The 16,640-nt window shown below is 55.1% G+C and overlaps 2 protein-coding genes and 1 non-coding gene across 3 annotated transcripts; 2 read left to right on the top strand and 1 right to left on the bottom strand.

Annotated features, from left to right (window-relative positions):
- Positions 1-3,078: 3,078 nt before the first annotated feature.
- Positions 3,079-4,056, top strand: LOC149521147 (olfactory receptor 10A7-like). Its single transcript, XM_089774356.1, has one exon. The coding sequence runs from the start codon at positions 3,079-3,081 to the stop codon at positions 4,054-4,056; it is 978 nt and encodes a 325-aa protein (XP_089630482.1).
- Positions 4,057-5,596: 1,540 nt separating this feature from the next.
- On the top strand, positions 5,597-5,760 carry LOC142821409 (U1 spliceosomal RNA). Its single transcript, XR_012898183.2, has one exon. It is a non-coding gene; the product is annotated as a U1 spliceosomal RNA (small nuclear RNA).
- A 4,096-nt stretch (positions 5,761-9,856) lies between these two features.
- Positions 9,857-10,828, bottom strand: LOC142821138 (olfactory receptor 10A7-like). Its single transcript, XM_075911937.2, has one exon. It carries the CDS (start codon positions 10,826-10,828, stop codon positions 9,857-9,859), a length of 972 nt encoding a protein of 323 aa, XP_075768052.2.
- Between the last annotated feature and the right edge of the window lie 5,812 nt (positions 10,829-16,640).

The raw sequence follows: 16,640 nt of genomic DNA, 5'->3' as shown, positions 1-16,640 counted from the left end.
AACAAAGGAAGGTGGAATGCTGCCTTGGCTGGGGGGCAGGGCTGGAAGTTAGGGAGTTGGTTGCTGGCTGTCGGAGGGCATGGAGGAGAGCCTAGGAGAAGGGGCTGGAGTTTAGGGGCCCAGTCTCCCCCATCTCAAGGGGGCCTGAGGCATCCTAGCCCAGTTCCTGTGACCAGACTACATCTGTGCTGTGCTGTGCTGGAGGAGCAATAAACCACCCTCAATTCCACTGGCTGGTGCAGTCTGTTTGTGCCATTTCGGGGTGCAGGAGACGGGGAACCCCCAACGCGCCGTCACAGTGACCTCCACAGGCTGCTGTCTGTAGCAGGGCCAAGCAGGGCAGGGGATGAGTCATTATGCAAAGGGAGCTTTGAACCTGTCTGACCAGTTACCTCCCAGGGAGCAGAACAAAGAAAGGAGGGTGAGGTCAGCCCTGGCTGGTGGGCAGAGCTGGAGGAGTTTTGGTTGTCTGGTATCATGGAGGAAGTAGGTAAGGCAACGGGCTGGGATTTAGGGGCCCAGACACCCCCATCTCTAAGGGGGGCTGAGGCATCCCAGGCCTGCCCTGTAACCAGATTACATCTGTGCTGTGGTGTATCCTGGAGAAGCAAATAACCCCCTCTATTCTACTGGCTGGTGGAGTCTGTTCCTGCCACTACGGAGTGCAGGAGACTGGAAAACCCCAACGCGTCTTCACAGGGGAACCTTCCTTTTCTTTCTTTTAAACCTCCTACCTATTCATTTTACATGACCCCTAGTTCTTGAGTTACAGATACAGGTGTTCCTAGAATCACTATGTTATTTCTTCGCTCGCCACAGAGAGATTTGCTTCAGGGTTCAAAGTTTCTCCCCTCTTCGGGACTTTGCCGTAGGGACTAGAAGTTTACATCTGCCGGTGTCATTCAGAAATAGACCAAACTTCATCCTCCCTCGCCGGCAACGTTCCCCGCGGGACCCGGGACTGGGGAGGCGTCCCCTGCCCGCAGCAGGCTATACAGAGCACCGGAGCAGACTTTCCCCAATTGGCTCAGGGCTGAGGCGTGAGGCGCGTCACCGGACAGGGCGAAGGAGCCTCGGTCGCTGCTCTGGGCTCTGAGGTTCCATTGACCGGGCCGGGGCGCAGGGGAACGCGTCGGGCAGAGCAGACGGGCGGAGGAACCTGCCTCTGGCCCTGAGACGCTGCATGAAGAGCTGGGAGCCGGGATCCCGTTGCTGCCCGACCTGCCTTGGAGGTAAATCAGCCGTTTCCTCCCTGCGCCCTGGCGCTCCAGGGTTGGGAAGCAACGTGGGTTTGGTAGGACGCTAGTGCCGGGGGCGTTCACGGCTCACTGGGCGCTGGTCTCTCACTCCCCCTCCCCTTCCAAGGGCAGGAGTTCAGATCCGGGAAGAGTTTTCGGGTGACAGAGTCCCCTGCGCCCATCACCCTGGCATCTGGACACCGCACTCTCCGGAACGTGTTTCTCCTCCGCCCCCTCGCGTTGCTACCAGCTCAGCTTGGCCGAGGGGCGCCTGAGGCGCTGGAGGACCGATTTCTGGAGCTGTTCGGGCAGCTAACGGTGTGAAATCAATGGGCGCGCGATACCGCCCCACGCTGGCACCAAACCGCGGTCCGAGGCAGCGGCGGAGCCTTGCTAACTGGCCCGGCGAGTCCCAGAGGGAGCCGGGGGCAAAGCAGGGGCGGGCACTGACATGCCGCGCCCAGGGCCGCCCTGCAAACACCGGGCCCGCAGTGTCCCGCTTCGCGCTCCCCTCCGGCCGGCTCAGCGAGTGTCCTTCCCTGCCTGGCGGCCCTCGCCCGGCGGTGCAGAGCGGCCGGCGAGAGGCGAGGAGCGCAGAGCTGAGATTCGCTGCTGTCTCAGGCCAGGGTGCGGCCGGCCGGGGGGAAATGGCCCTTCCACAGTCTCATGGACTAAACTTCCGTTTTAAGGATCCCCGCCCCCATCGCAACCAGTTTAATTGTTCACCCTTGTGCGGAACGCAGCCCGGCTGGGGGTGGGGAAAGGTCCGCGGGGCTGCGGGGAAAGCCCACCTGTGACAGCGGAGATACACCAGCCCCCTGCACCGCCGAGGGGGCAAGACGTCGGGGGCCAGGGACAGGAACGGCGTCTGCTCTGGCCCAGGGCAGGGTCCATCCATAGCCGGGGCTGGGAGAAGGAGGCGGCTCCAGCACCATCACCCCCTCCTGATCATCCTGGTTGCCTTCCCCTGGACTCTCTCCAATGCGCCCGCAGCCTTTCCGTGGGGCAGAGGGGGCGGAACAGGCTGCGAAAGTCACAGGGCCCGAGTGCAGGGAGCTGCCATTTCTGCCAGGCAGGGCTCCCCAGCATCGAAGCTGGGAACAGAGCAGAGAGACGGGGGATCCCATCGGTGTCTGCGGCTGGGGGTTACAGGAAGGGGTCTATTGGGTGAATAGCGGTAGCTGGGGGAGAGGAAAACTCTATCGGCCCACAGAAATGTGCCTGACTGGTGCGCAGGGCCTGGGAACCCACCTGCTTGGACACTGGCCCAATACAAGTCCCAGTGTCTGCACTTCAGACTGTGCCCTGCTGCTTTCTGCCTCAAGGAGCAGAACCAGGGGCCAGGCCGAGGGGAAGCCCCTCACACCGGCCCTTACAGGTCCCAGGCCCGTTTGCTTGGTTGGTTTCTCTGCTGGAGCCCCCTGTCAAATATCCCCTCCTGGCCCAGCTCCCCAGTGGAACGGCTCCTCCCTCGCTCGGCTTTTACCCACCAGACAGTGACTGGAGGGACTGTCTGACACAGCGTCTGTCGCATCTGTCAGGGTGTCTGCACCCCCTGTTCGAGCCCAGCGCCGCAGGGTTTGAGTGCGCGGCGCTGTCTCTTGAGACGTTCCCCAGGGTGTAGAGACACGGTCTGATTCACCTGCTCTCTGCTCAGATGTTGAATCTGTCCCCGCGGCCAAGAGACGGTGATTCCCTTCCCCACCCTCCACTCCTCACTCCTCACTCCTCTGCTGTGCCAGGGCCGGCAGAGGGAGGCGATGGAGACAAGGCTGCCATATTGCAATGAATGTTAGTTACTGCTCCCAGTGACCCTGTTTGTGTCCCACAGACACACCCCATGGCAAGCCAGGGACAAGGAAACCAAACGTCTGTCACAGAATTCATCCTCCTGGGATTCGGGGATCTTCCTGGCCTGCAGGTTCCTCTCTTCCTGCTCTTCCTCGTGATCTACCTGGTGACCATGGCTGGGAACATCGTTGTCATAGTTTTGGTTGTGACTGATCGACACCTTCACACCCCCATGTACTTCTTCCTGGGCAACTTGTCCTGCTTGGAGATCTGCTACAGCTCCACCCTCCTGCCTCTGCTGCTGGCCGGGCTCCTGACTGGGGACTGGACAATTTCCGTCACTGGGTGTCTCACACAATTTTACTTCTTTGGTGCTCTGGCAGGCTCAGAATGCCTCCTACTATTGGGAATGTCTTACGACCGGTATCTAGCCATATGCAACCCGCTGCACTACGCAGCTCTGATGAGTGGCAGGTCTTGCCTCCAGATTGCTGGGGGATCGTGGATAGGTGGCTTGCTTGGCTGTAGTATAACCATAGTGCCAATATCCCAATTAACCTTCTGTGGCCCCAATGGTATCGACCATTTCTTTTGTGACTTTATTCCTCTTGTCAAACTGTCCTGCAATGACCCTCTGCTGATGGACACGTTGGCAATTGCAGTCTGCTTGATTTTCTCACTGGTCCCCTTCCTGCTCACCTTGGTGTCCTACATCTGCATCATCAGCACCATCCTCAGAATCCCCTCCAGCACTGGGAGGCAAAAGGCCTTTTCCACCTGCTCCTCCCACCTCATCGTGGTGAGCATTTACTATGGAGCTCTCCTGATTGCCTACATGTTCCCAACCACCGACCTCCTGAGAGACTTCAAGAAAGCTCTCTCAGTGTCCTACACCATCCTGACACCCCTGGTCAACCCACTCATCTACACCCTGAGAAACAGGGAGGTCCAGGAGGCCCTGTGCAAAGCTTGCAGGGAATTAAGGTTTCTGAGATATTGGCAGATTGGTTTGCTTAGGAGAAAATGAAATATCTGTACCATGGGTGGGAATCAAAGCCTACAAAATATAAGGTTCCTTCTTCACTTGTATCTGTGAGTTTCTTGTCATACACTTGCAGAATCATATCCCTGGGGGCAATGGAGGTGCAGAGACCTTTTTAAAATAGTTGATCTGTTATATTTAGCACCAAATGCCAATGCCACTGAGGAAGTAGAATTGGGCTGCAGGGGACTTGAATTGGTGGCTACTTGAAAGATAAAGAACAGGGGACATTCTATACATCTGCACTGCAGTGATTTTGCAGAATAATGGCCGTTATTCCAGAAAAACAATACTTGGGACCACACTGCTCTTGTATGCTTACGCTACCCCGATGTCCCGTTACTAAAGGGTTAAAGCGGGGTGGACAGTAATTTTAATGGGTGGGGGGGTACTCTGGAGGAAATGCAGGGTGTGCTATTGCGAGTGGGGTGTAGAGCGAGCTTGGGATATGGGCCTGGAGTGCGGGCAGAGATGTGGGGTCTGAGAGGGAGTTTGTACGAAGGAGGGGGTTATTATCTGGGACATGGGCTTGGGTTGCGTGTTCGAGAAGGACGTAGGGGTGCAGAAGAGAATTCCAGCCTAGAGAAGGGATGTAGGAGAAATGCAGGAGCTCGAAGAGAGCTCTGATCTGGAGAATGTGGAAAGAGAAAGTACAGAGAATGTGGGTGGTGACCTGGGATAAGAGAAGGTGGTGGTCTGGGGCAGGAATTTGGAGGGAAAGAAGAGTAACGAGGGAAGCCCTGGCTGAGAGGAGCTTACCTAGGCGGCTCCAATCCACCAGCCCTGCATAAACCAGAGGCAGGTCTCCATGTCTGTCTGCCAGGATGGCTGCTCCACGTGGCTCTTCTCCTGCACAGGGAGGGAGGACGCTCCCCTCGCTGCCCCTGCCTCCAGCAAAATGTCTCAGCCCCTATTGTCCGGAAACTGGCCAATGGGAGCTGAGGCATTTTTCTAGGGGGAGGGGACAGCGCGGGACGCCACCCTATCCCTCCCCAGCGTCTAGAGCAATTAGCAGCCAGCCGCTTCATGCGGAGAGGCAGCAGGACCGCCCGGGCACTCACCGGCGGGAGCAGCACAGCGAGCTGTAGCAAAATTGCTCCGCTCCCCCCACCAGTGCCAGTGCCCCCCTTACTGCGCGTAGCCCCTTGTACCGCACCCCGCCCTGCCGCTTTCCTTGGTTCCCGCCCTCAGGAGCAGCACGTGGGCAATGGCTGTAGAGCCGGGTCTGGCTTGACAGGGCAGGGTGCTGAGCACTGGTAGCCCAGGGCGGGACCTATCCGGAGCTGCGTGAGCACGTATGCAAATGTGTGGGCACGCGGAACATTGTGGGAGCGGGACAGGGGTGATGAGCAGCGCCCGAATGTGGCGAGTGGGGCTCCACGTGGGGTCCCAAGTTGGTGCTGGAGCAGCTTGCGGCAGCAGGAAGCGGTGTGGGCGGGATTATTTGGCGTTGGAAGGCGGGTCCTACCGTGATGTGAGAGTTCGGGGCGCTCGAGGGCGGGCGGGGGTTGGGGGACGGGATTTTATACTTACCTGGCAGGGGAAATACCGCAATCAGGAACGTGGTTTTCCCAGGGGGAGCCCCATCCATTGCGCTGCGGGTGCGCGGATCCCTGCGATTTCCTCGACTAGTGGAAACTCGACTGCACAATTTGTGGTATTGGGGGACTGCGTGCGCGCTTTCCCCCGGTTCTAGTGGTGAAAAACAGTTGAATTTTTTTGCAAGCACAGACTAATACGAGCTGCGATTCTTGCTTATGCTGCAAAGATGGGTTGTGTTCTTTAAAGATTAATTGCAGTGCAGCATGTGAAGCAGGACTGTGTTATTTCGGCTTATGTCTTTGCTGCTTTCGAAGTTGTGTTCGGGGTTCAGTGTTTCGTGTAATCCCCCATCCCCCACTGGGTTGGGCTCTTTGCTAGTTTCAGTCTCTTTATTTCTCCCTTGTCTGGTAGAATAATGGTCTGACCAAAGCCACGTGTCACTCCTGTTCCCTGGGAAGTTTTGATTGAACCCCAATCACTTTGGGACCAGTTTGGCTTTTGGTAATTGTACCAGAGGGATGGTCAAACACTGGCCCTCATCCGGATCTGGTCTGCCAGGACGAGGCACTGGCGGGTCCCCACGCTGCAGTATTTACCTGCGCCCAGGGGCAGACTGGCAATCGAAATAGGCCCGGAACATGGGTTGAGAATGGCCGACTTTATCACGGCACACTATTTTCGTTTACACCATGCTCCAGCACTGTTATTTATTGTCAGTTACGGAAAACCACACACCCAGAAGGACAGAGCATAACAGAACTCATCCAAGCACTGAGTACTCTCTACTTGCTGGTCAAGACTCCAGCGACTTCATCACCAATTCCACCGTTGCACAAAGCAGGCCAAGGCGTTGCTGTCATGCACCATCACGCATTGCACGTCCATTCAGTTGATGTCAACCATGACAGCATTCATTTTGGCACCAAAGAAACCAAGGCAGTGCCAGTGCTGCGTCCCATGCCCGGCCACACACACATAGGCACACAGCCTTGGCCGGCTCGGATTTATTCGGAAACATTTAGAATTTTGGTGTTATAGATTTTTTTATATTAGAACAGTGGTCTCCAGCCTTTTTACACCCAACATAACTTTTTAAATGTCAGAACAGGCCAAGATTTACCACCCCATCCTTCCCCCAAGACCCCACCCCTTCCTTGAAGCTCCACCCTTTCTATTCTCCTCCTTTCCATCACTTGCTATCCCCAGCCCCTATACACACTACACTGCCACTTTTCTTTTCAATTCTTCCGTAGGAAGAGGTTTTTCCAATATTTGGCCTGTCTGGATGGGACCAAAGGTCAGAAGAAACCCCTTCTTTTGGAAGTGGAACGAGGAATATAGGGCTTGCCAAAAAAGCATGTTTGTTCTTCCTCTAAAAAAAGTGGAAAAACAAACGCATCCATGGATGTGGAAATTTTTTTGGGGATATCTCCGGAATCCTGGAAAAACTCTTGGGCTATGTCTACACTGCTGGGTTCTCGCACAAGAACATCTTGCACAATAGTTCCGGCACAAGAAATCTTGCAAAAGAACCCATCCACATGGCCATGTGCTTTTGCGCATAGCAGTGTGGATGCTCACTTGTGCAACAAAGCTCCTATGTCCATTTTACCTATAGGGCTTCTTTGTGCAAGAAACCCCTACAGTGCATCCACACTTGTTAGAAAAGAGCGTAGCTCTTGCACAAGAAGCCCTGTCTTCTGATGCCATACTGTAAATCTTCTTGTGCAAGAGCAGACGGGCGTGTGGATCCCCTGTGGGTTCTTTCACAAGAACGGCCGTTCTTCCCCTGCACCTGCCTCCTCCTGGGACTCCTCTACCCTCGCCCTCCCCACTGCAGAGAAGGGAAAGCCCTGGCACGTGCCTCCTCCACAGATGATTGCCCTCTTCCACCTGTAGAGGAGGGAAAGCCCCAGTGCACGCCTCCTCTGGGGTCTCCCCCCACCACTCCATGCCACACCAGTTTCCGGGATGCCACAGACATGGGGGAGGGTGAGCAGCCACTGTGACTTCCAGAACCCCCAAACGTGGCGGCGCACTGATGCCGGACTTCGGTCCACACCTCAGGAAGCTGCCACTACCTCCATTGTCACTGGAGATAGGTACTGGGGCTTCTTGGGGGTTGGGGGGAAGTTGGAGTGAGGCCCCTGAATGCCTCGCGATCGACTGGTTGAGCTCTCCCAATCGACCAGTCGATCTCAATCGATGGGTTGGTGACCACAGTATTAGAAGCTTTACTGTGGATATTACGGTCCATTCAGTATCCTGACGGGCCAGTCTGCCCCTGCCCCTGGCTGCTGAGTGTAGGCAGCGGCAGCAGCTCTGGGTACGGCGGTGGTGCCAGCACCAGTGGTGTGTCCAGGACCTAGGCATAACGTTAGTGGGGGAGGGGAGGTGTCTGACTGGGGAAGGGGAGGGAAGGGAGGTTTGGGCAGTGCCCATGGCGTGCCGGCCAGTCATCGCACCGGCTGCTCAGGGCATGTGCCCCAGCGCCTGGAGGGAGAGGTACAACTGTAGCGGTGGTGGCAGCTCCTGGACCTGAGAATTAGGTTAGGGGTGGCTTGGTATAAAGGGCATAGGTGTCTGGCTTTGGGGGGTTGGGATAACGACTGGCTCTGGGGAAGGGAATGGGGATTGAATGGGGGTGTGTGCCTGATTCTGGGAAAGGGAAGGGGGATTGGATTGGGGGGGAGTGCCTGGCTCTGGGGAACGGAAGGGGGATTGGATTGGGTGTGTGTGCCTGGCTCTGGCAAAGGGAAGGGGGATTGAGTTAGAGTGTGTGTGTGGGGGGGAATATCTGATGGAGGGGAAGGGGAAAGGAAAAGCAGCCAGTATGCTTCCTGAGACCTGGGATCCTCAGGTACTGGCCCCTGCTGTCTCTGTCCCCCCCCTCTTGACCAGACACTCCCACGAGTACCCTGCCCCAGCACCCTATCCTAGGACCCTGTCCCCTGTCCCCACCAGCACAGTTAGTGAGGCTTGGGGGGGGGGGGGAGGTTGGAGGGGTTGGTTTTTTGCATTTCACTTGTGTGACCTCTACTGTCTTTTCTGTGGGTCAGTGACCCCTAACTCAAAACAGGTTCCCTGCCCATCTCATAAATAAAGACAATGCTGAAACATTTTGTGTTTGACATAGTATTTTATTTAAAAATGAATCCTGGTCAACAAGCCCCCAATTGGGGCCAAGCCTCCATCTGGCTGCAGCATCATAATGCTCCTGAACCCCTCTTCACCCCAAACCTTAGCCTATCATACACTGGAACACCCTGTCATGAGCTTCTTACATCCCCAAACTCCTGCACCCCCACATCCTCAGTCTTCTGCCACAACACTCCTGCACCATCCACACACTGCAAATCTGTGTCCCAGCCTCCCTGCCCTGAGCCCCTCATGCACCCCAGCCCAAACTCCTGCACCCTCACAGCTATCAGCCTGTGGCTTGCACACAAACCCAGCCCTCCCCCTGACCCCAGCACTGTCCAGCCTGGGGCCCCCTGAGCCAGCATCCTCTTCTCTACTTCCTCATGCATCCAAATTCTCTCCCCGAGCTTTCACCTCTCAACCCTTCCCAGTGCATTTTTTGTGAGGTACATTAGCAGTGGTGACAGTATGAAGAGCCAGGGCAGTCATTGAGCTCCCCTTCCCCCCCCCCCCGAAAAAAAAGGCCAGGGGAAAAGTTGTTAACAAAAGAGAGAGAGAGAGAGAGAGAGAAAGAGAGAGAGAGAGAGAGAGAGAGAGAGAAGCCGTGCCCTGGGACACATGTACCATCCACTACTTTCCCCCAGCGTGGCGATTTTTTTTTTCTCCATAACTTTGTCCCAGCACTTCACGCTGTCTCCACTGCTACTGTGGTTCTTTGTCTGGAAAGGGTTGGCCACCCCGGTAACTGTCTTCTTGGGCCAGTCAAGGGCACCCTGCTGGGTTGCCTCGTGGTGCAGAGCCGGCCCGAAGAACAGAGCATGCGACCGACCCCTGCACCTCTCTCTGGGCTCAATCTACCCAGCTCTTCTTATTTTGTGTAGCAAAATGTAGCCCATTGGTACGTCCCTGGGGCCATCGGCCACTAGTCCTAAATATCATGGGGCAACGGTTTTGAAAAGGTCCCTGCACTCCCGTTGCTCCCAGGCCTGTGACTGTGCAAGCTCAGGGCAAGCAGGTCAGAGAAGCGAGTGGAAATGGAAGCTACTATTTGGTAGGCTTTGATTCTGGCCCCAACCCCACCCACGCTACAGCTATTCCATTGTCACCTAAGCAACCCAATGGGACAAAATCTTGGAACACTTAATTGCCTGCAAGCTTTGCATGGGGCCTCCTGGACCTCCCTGTTTCTCAGGGCGTAGATGAGTGGATTGACCAGGGGAGTCAGGACGGTGTAAGAGACCGAGAGAACTTTCTTGAAATCGCTCAGGCTGTCCGTGGTCGGGAACATGTAGGCAATCAGGATAGTTCCATAGTAAACACTCACCACGATGAGGTGGGAGGAGCAGGTGGAAAAGGCCTTTTGCCTCCCGGTGGAGGAGCGGATTCTGAGGATGGTGCTGATGATGCAGATGTAAGACGCCAAGGTGAGCAGGAAGGGGACAAGTGCGAAAACCAAGCAAGCTGAGAACGCCAACGTGTCCATCAGCAGAGGATGATTGCAGGAGAGTTTTACAAGGGGAATAAGGTCACAAAAGAAATGGTTGATACCATTAGGGCCACAGAAGGTTAACTGGGACAATGGCACTGTGGTTATACTACAAGCAAGGAATCCACCTATCCATGACCCCCCGGCAAGCTGGAGGCAAGACCTGCTACTCATCCGGGCTGTGTAGTGCAGCGGGTTGCATATGGCTAGATACCGGTCGTAGGACATCACTGATAGGAGGAGGCATTCTGAGGCTGCCAGACCACCGAAGAAATAATATTGTGTGAGACACCCAGTGACAGAAATTGTCCAGTCCCCAGCCAGGAGCCCAGCCAGGAGCCGGGGCAGGAGGGTGGAGCTGTAGCAGATCTCCAAGCAGGACAAGTTGCACAGGAAGAAGTACATGGGGGTGTGGAGGTGCTGATCGGCCACAAACAGCACAATGATTAGGCTGTTCCCAGCCATGGTCACCAGGTAGATCATGAGGAAGAGTAAGAAGAGAGGAACCTGCAGGCCAGGAAGGTCCCCGAATCCCAGGAGGATAAATTCTGTGAGGGACGTTTGATTTCCTTGTCCCTGGCTTGCCATGGGGTGTGTCTGTGAGACAGAAACAGGGTCACTGTGAGCAATAACTAACATTCATTGCAATATGGGAGTGTGACGGCACGTTGGGGGTTCCCCGTCTCCTGCACCCCGAAATGGCACAAACAGACTGTACCAGCCAGTGGAATTGAGGGTGGTTTATTGCTCCTCCAGCACAGCGCAGCACAGATGTAATCTGGTTACAGGAACTGGGCTAGGATGCCTCAGGCCCCCTTGAGATGGGGGAGACTGGGCCCCTAAACTCCAGCTCCTCTCCCTAGGCTGTCTCATCCATCCTCACAGACAGCCACCAACCAACTAACCCACTTCCCGCCCTGCCCCCCAGCCAGGGCCGCATTCACCTTCCTTTGTTCCTCTCCATGGGGGGTGTCTGGCCACTGGTTTAACAAGTTTGGCCTTACCTCTGCCTAGTGAGGTTTTCCCTGCTGGGTCTTGCTCCAGACAGCAGGGGTCACCATAGCCCAGCAAGTACCCCCACTAGGTCACAGGGAGACTTGTCTTCATTGCCTCCCTCTTCCGGCCCTGGCACAGCAGCCGAGTGGGGCATGGAGGGCAGAGAAGGGAATCGCCCCATCCCCCCATTCCCAACCCCCTTCCAACTCCTTCTTCTCCTTCGCAGGCCCAGAAACACCCACAGTGCACACCTCAGTCACACACCTGTTAGACGTCATGTTCCATTCAGGGGGGCTGTGAGTCAGGGTCTGCATCCCACCCCTTTGGTCCCCTTTGGGACGGGTAAGGGGGGAGGCTGAGTGGGTCAGGGGCTAGAATATCTCTGGTCACTGAGTGTTTGACCTCTCAGCCAACCTCTCTTGCCCCTCCCATCGGGCTGCAGGGCCTGGCTCTGAAACATGGACGTGGGGCAGTCGGGCAGTGAGCGCTCACACATCCCATCCCGCCCTGTTGCACTGTGAACTCCGACTCGGGTCTGCCTTGTGGGTCCACAGGCCCTGCCTGGTGGTGGGAACACGGCACCACATCGCTTTGCCCTTTGTCCCACACACGTCTGGGGGGAGGGACGGATGCAAGTGTCTCAAAATTTAAACCCCCAAGAATCTCTCAGGCTCACAAACTGGCTCAGATGCCAATGGGACGGGGAGGGGTAAAACCCCTCCGTGAAGTAGGCGGGAAACGGCAGCTCCATGTGCTCCTGCCCCTCTGTTCTAGGGTGCGGGGGCATTGGATAGAGGCCAGAGGAGGACAACCAAAATGATCGAGGGGCTCAAGTTGCCTCCTCCTTCCAGCTGTGGCTCTGGATGGACCCAGCCCTGGGCTAGAGCAGCCACCGTCCCTGCACCTGGCCCCCTGATGTCTTGCCCCCCCCCCCTCGGTGTTGCAAGGGACTGTTGTATCTCCGCTTTTGTAGGAGATACAACAGCCCCGTGCTGGCACTGACCTACCCCTCCCCTAACCCAGCTGGGTTCCCCACAACAGTGAACAATTAAACTGGTTACAAATGGGGAAAAGACATAAAATCAAAGATTAGCCCATGAGATTGCAGGAAAAGGCCATTTCCGCCAGGCTGGCCCCAGCCAACATCTCCTCCCTGGCCTGAGACAGCAGCGATTCCCAGCTCTGTGCTCCCTGCATCATCCCGCCCCCTCTTCATGGCCCTGCGAGGGCCGTCAGGCAGGGAAGGACTCTCACTGTGCCACAGGGAGGGGAGTGGAAAGTGGGCCCACTGTTTGCAGGGCTGCCTTGGGCGCAGGATATCAGCTGGGAAATAACACAGGGGGGCACAGACTGGCCAATACGTTTGTGTGCTACATGAGGACAACTTTTTATTTCAGAAGGTTGGAAAAGCTACTGGGGAAGCTGCTCTAGATTTGAGTTTATCAAAAAGGGAGGAACTGGTTGAGAATTTGAAAGTGGCTTTGGTAAAAGTGATCATGAAATCATAGAGCTTGTGAATCTCAGGAATGGTAGAAGAGAAAACACCAAAATAGGGACAATGAATTTCAGGAGAGCAGATTTTGGTAAGTTCAGAGAACTGGTAGGTAAGGTCCCATGGGAAGCAAGACTGAGGTGAAAAACAACTGAAGAGAGTTGGCAGTTTTGAAATGGACATTATTAAGGGCCCAAAAGCAAGCTATTCAACTGTACAGGAAAGATAGAAAGTGTGGCAAAAGACCGCCTTGGAGTAACCAGGAGATCTTGCATAATCTAAAAATCACAAAGGAGTCCTATGAAAAGTGGAAAGTAGGACAATCAAAGGATGAATATGAGCAAACAATACAGGTACGCAGGGGCAAGATTAGAAAGACAAAGGCACAAAATGAGCTCAAACTAGCTGCAGACGTAAAGGGAAACAAGAAAACTTTCTATAAATATATGAGAAGCAAGAAGAAGACCAAGGACAGGGAAGGCCCACTGCTCAGTGAGGAGGAAGAAACAGTAACAGGAAACTTAGAAATGGCAGAGGTGCAATGGGCTTAAACTGTCAGGGTGGTTAAACACTGGAATAAATTGCCTAGGGAGGTTGTGGAATCTCTTTATTTGGAAATCTTTAAGTGCAGGTTACATACACATCTATCAGGGATGGTCTAGACAGTACTGGGCCATGTCGCAAGCGCAGGGGACTGGATTCGATGACCTCTTGAGGTCCCTTCCAGTTCTAGTGTTCTGTGACTCAATGATTCCCATCCTGGCTTTGCCCCAAGCTCTCTCTGGGACTCGCTGGGCCCATTAGAAAGGCTCTGGCACAGCCTCAGAATGGGCTTGGTGGCAGTGTGGGATACTACAGCATTAGCTGCCTAAACACCTCCAGAGATCAGTGCCTGTGTGCGCCAGACACCCCGCAATGCACAGGGCCGGAAGAGGAGAGACATGTTCCAGAGAGTGCGGTGCCCAGATACCAGGGTGATGGGAGCAAGGAAAGTTGTGAGCTGAAAGCTCTTGGCTGATCTGAAATCCTCTCCCTTTGTGTGGGAGGGTTGCTAGAGGCCAACGCCCTGTGCCCCATGAACATCCCCCTCCCCACTAGTGTCCTACCAAACCCACGTTGCTTCACAGCCCTGGAGCGCCAGGGAGCAAGGAGGAAACGGCTGATTTACCTCCAAGGCAGGTCGGGCAGCAACGGGATCCCGGCTCCCACCTCCGCACGCAGCGTCTCAGGGCCAGAGGCAGGTTCCTCCGTCTGTCTGCTCTGCCCGGCGCGTTCCCCTGCGCCCCGGCCCGGTCACTGGAACATCAGAGCCCAGAGCAGCGACCGAGGCTCCTTCGCCCTGTCCGGTTACGCGCCCCGAGCCTCAGCTCTGCGCCAATTGTGGAAAATCTTCTCGGTGCGCTGTATAGCCTGGTGCGGGCAGGGGCCACCTCCCCAGGTGCCAGTCCCACGGGGAACATCACCGGTGAGGAAAGTTGGTGTTTGGTCTGTTTCTAGATGACATCAGCAGATGCAAACTTCTAGTCTCAAAGGCAAAATCCCAGAGAGGGGAGAAACTTTGAGCCCTAAAGCAAATCCCTCTGTCGCGCGCAATGTCTGCGCTGGCTCTCAAGAAATAACACACGGATTCCAGGAACACGATGTGTGGCTGAGTTTGTCAGAGCTGCCTAAGTGCACAAAATTCTCATCCACTTCCCTTTAACAGGTTTGACAATCTCAGCTTGGTTCGCTGAGCTTGCCCCGTCTGGAAACAAACCTCCTGCTGCCCTTGGAAAGGAACAGCCAGGTCCCTGTCCTGTCAGCGTCTGTAACAGCTCAGTTCAGGTGTCATTATAATGAGCATCTAAGTGACTGGGGAGCTTGGATCCCATTTTCAAAGGGGCTTCATCGCCAGGGCTGAGCAGTCTCTGCCTCGCTGAAATTAAACCGGCTCCTTTCGAGATTCACTGAAGTGTGTGTGAGAATGTTCCCCACAGTCTCTGATACTGAGCTGGGAAGGGACAGGAAACTTCTGGGCTACATCACCCACATTCAGCCACTAAAGGCAGATTAGAACGGGGTAGAAATGGTCATTAGAGCCCGTCACCAGAGGTGGCGAATGGAGCCATGTCCGACACAGCAGCGCTTTGACCGACCGGCTGGTTGCTCGCTAGTGACTGTGCTGCTCTGGGGTCCCTGCACCTCACTGGAGGTCAGTGATGTCCCCATGCGATTTCTGTCCCTGCTCTATTCTATTGGTTCTGAGACCCCAAGGGGCTGTGACTGGCCAGGAATTGGCTGTGACAATGTCAGTGTCCATGAGTCACTTTGAAGTCGTGGCACCTGGGCAGCTGAATGGTTAATTGTCGCGGGCTGAGGAATGCAACTAGCTTCCCATGATCTGTAGGAAAGGGGAAAGCTCTCCAACCTTTTAAACCACAAGATAACATTTTCAATGTAAGTGCAATGTGAGATCTACCTCAAACTCAAATACCCTTGCCCGACTTCCTTCTCCCCTTCTTTGAGGCCCCGTCCCTGATCCATCCCTTCCCCAAGGCCTCATCCCATAAACTCCATCCTCCTCCTCCCCCCAATCTCATTCACTTTCACCAGGCTGGGGTAGGGGGGTTGGGGTGCAGGCTCTGGTCTTGGGCCAAGAGGTTCAGCGTGTGGGAGGGGACACCCTAAAGTTAGGGAGGCGGGGAGGGCTCTGGGGTGCGTTATCGAATAGGGCATTTGCCTGGGGCAGGTTTAGGGGTGTTGGGTTTATGCCTCACCCACCCCGAGAGGGGCAGGATAGCCAGGAAGAGACTAGCTCCTGCATTTGGAAAGCAGGGTAAGGGACCCTCTGAAGATAGATAGGTGGGGTGGGCTGTGGAGGGGACTGGGATGTTTGCCATTTCCCTGGGGAGCACAGTGTTGGGAGCTTGAGGCAACCCTATGCGTGACCAGACAGCTTATAAGGACCCTCTGAAAGTAGGCCAAAGGGTGAGTGGCTTGGAGTACAGGGCATTTTCCTGGGGAGCAGAGGGTGGTGGGTTCAGGTCCTCTCCAGGCTGGGGATCCAACAAACCTGCCCCAAGGATTGAAGTGGCCTCTGCCTTAGGAAGACAAGATAAGGGACCCTCTGAAGTTATGGAGGTGGGCTCTGGCATGGGCTAAAGCATTAGCCTGGAAAACATAGGACTGGGTGCTTGATCTTCAGCCGCTCTGGGGCTATGTCTACAATGGCGGGTTCTTGTGCAAGAACGACTGTTCTGCAGAGCGTCACACTGCTCACCTGCTCCTGCACAAGAAGATTTACAGTAAGGCCATGTCTACACTGGAATATATGTCTGGTGTCCCTAGAACAGAGAGGCTATGTCTACAGTGGTGGCTTTTTGTGCAAGGGTTCTTGTGCAAGAAGTCTTGTGCAAGAACATGTCCACACTGTGATGTGCAAAATGTGCTTTTGTACAAGAACGCCCATGGCAGTGTGGACACTCTCTTGCAGAAGAAAGCTCTGATAGCTATTTTAGCCATAGGGCTTTCTTGTGAAGAAAACCCTGCTGTGCAGCCACACTGCCTTCTTGTGCAAGAAAGCTTACACTTGTAAGAAAAGAGCATAGCTCTTGTGCAAGAGGTCGCCTCTTACTAAGCCGTACTGTAAATTTTCTTGCGCAAAAGTGGGTGGGCAGTGTGGACACTCTGCAGAAGAACGGCTCTTCTTTTGCAAGAACCCGCAGGTTTAGACATAGATTAAAGTGTGGGAAGAGAGGGCTTCTGGTGCAAGAGCTACACTCTGTTCTAACAAGTGTAAGAGCTCTTGTGCAAGAGGGCTGTGCGGACACGTGGCAGGGGTTTCTCGTGGCTAAAATGGCCACGAGAGTTTTCTTGCACAAGTGAGCATCCACACTGCCATGGATGTTCTTCCTCAAAAGCACATGGCAGTGT

This window comes from Pelodiscus sinensis, chromosome 30 (genome assembly GCF_052426305.1).
Source record: "Pelodiscus sinensis isolate ZL-2025 chromosome 30, ASM5242630v1, whole genome shotgun sequence".
NCBI lineage: Eukaryota > Metazoa > Chordata > Testudines > Trionychidae > Pelodiscus > Pelodiscus sinensis.
The sequence above is the reverse complement of the archived record's forward strand: the minus strand, read 5'-3'. Positions and strand labels throughout refer to the sequence as shown.

Excerpts from the sequence above, each read along its gene's own strand:
- LOC149521147 (XM_089774356.1), top strand. The coding sequence starts at position 3,079 with ATGGCAAGCCAGGGACAAGGAAACCAAACGTCTGTCACAGAATTCATC.
- LOC142821138 (XM_075911937.2), bottom strand. The coding sequence starts at position 10,828 with ATGGCAAGCCAGGGACAAGGAAATCAAACGTCCCTCACAGAATTTATC.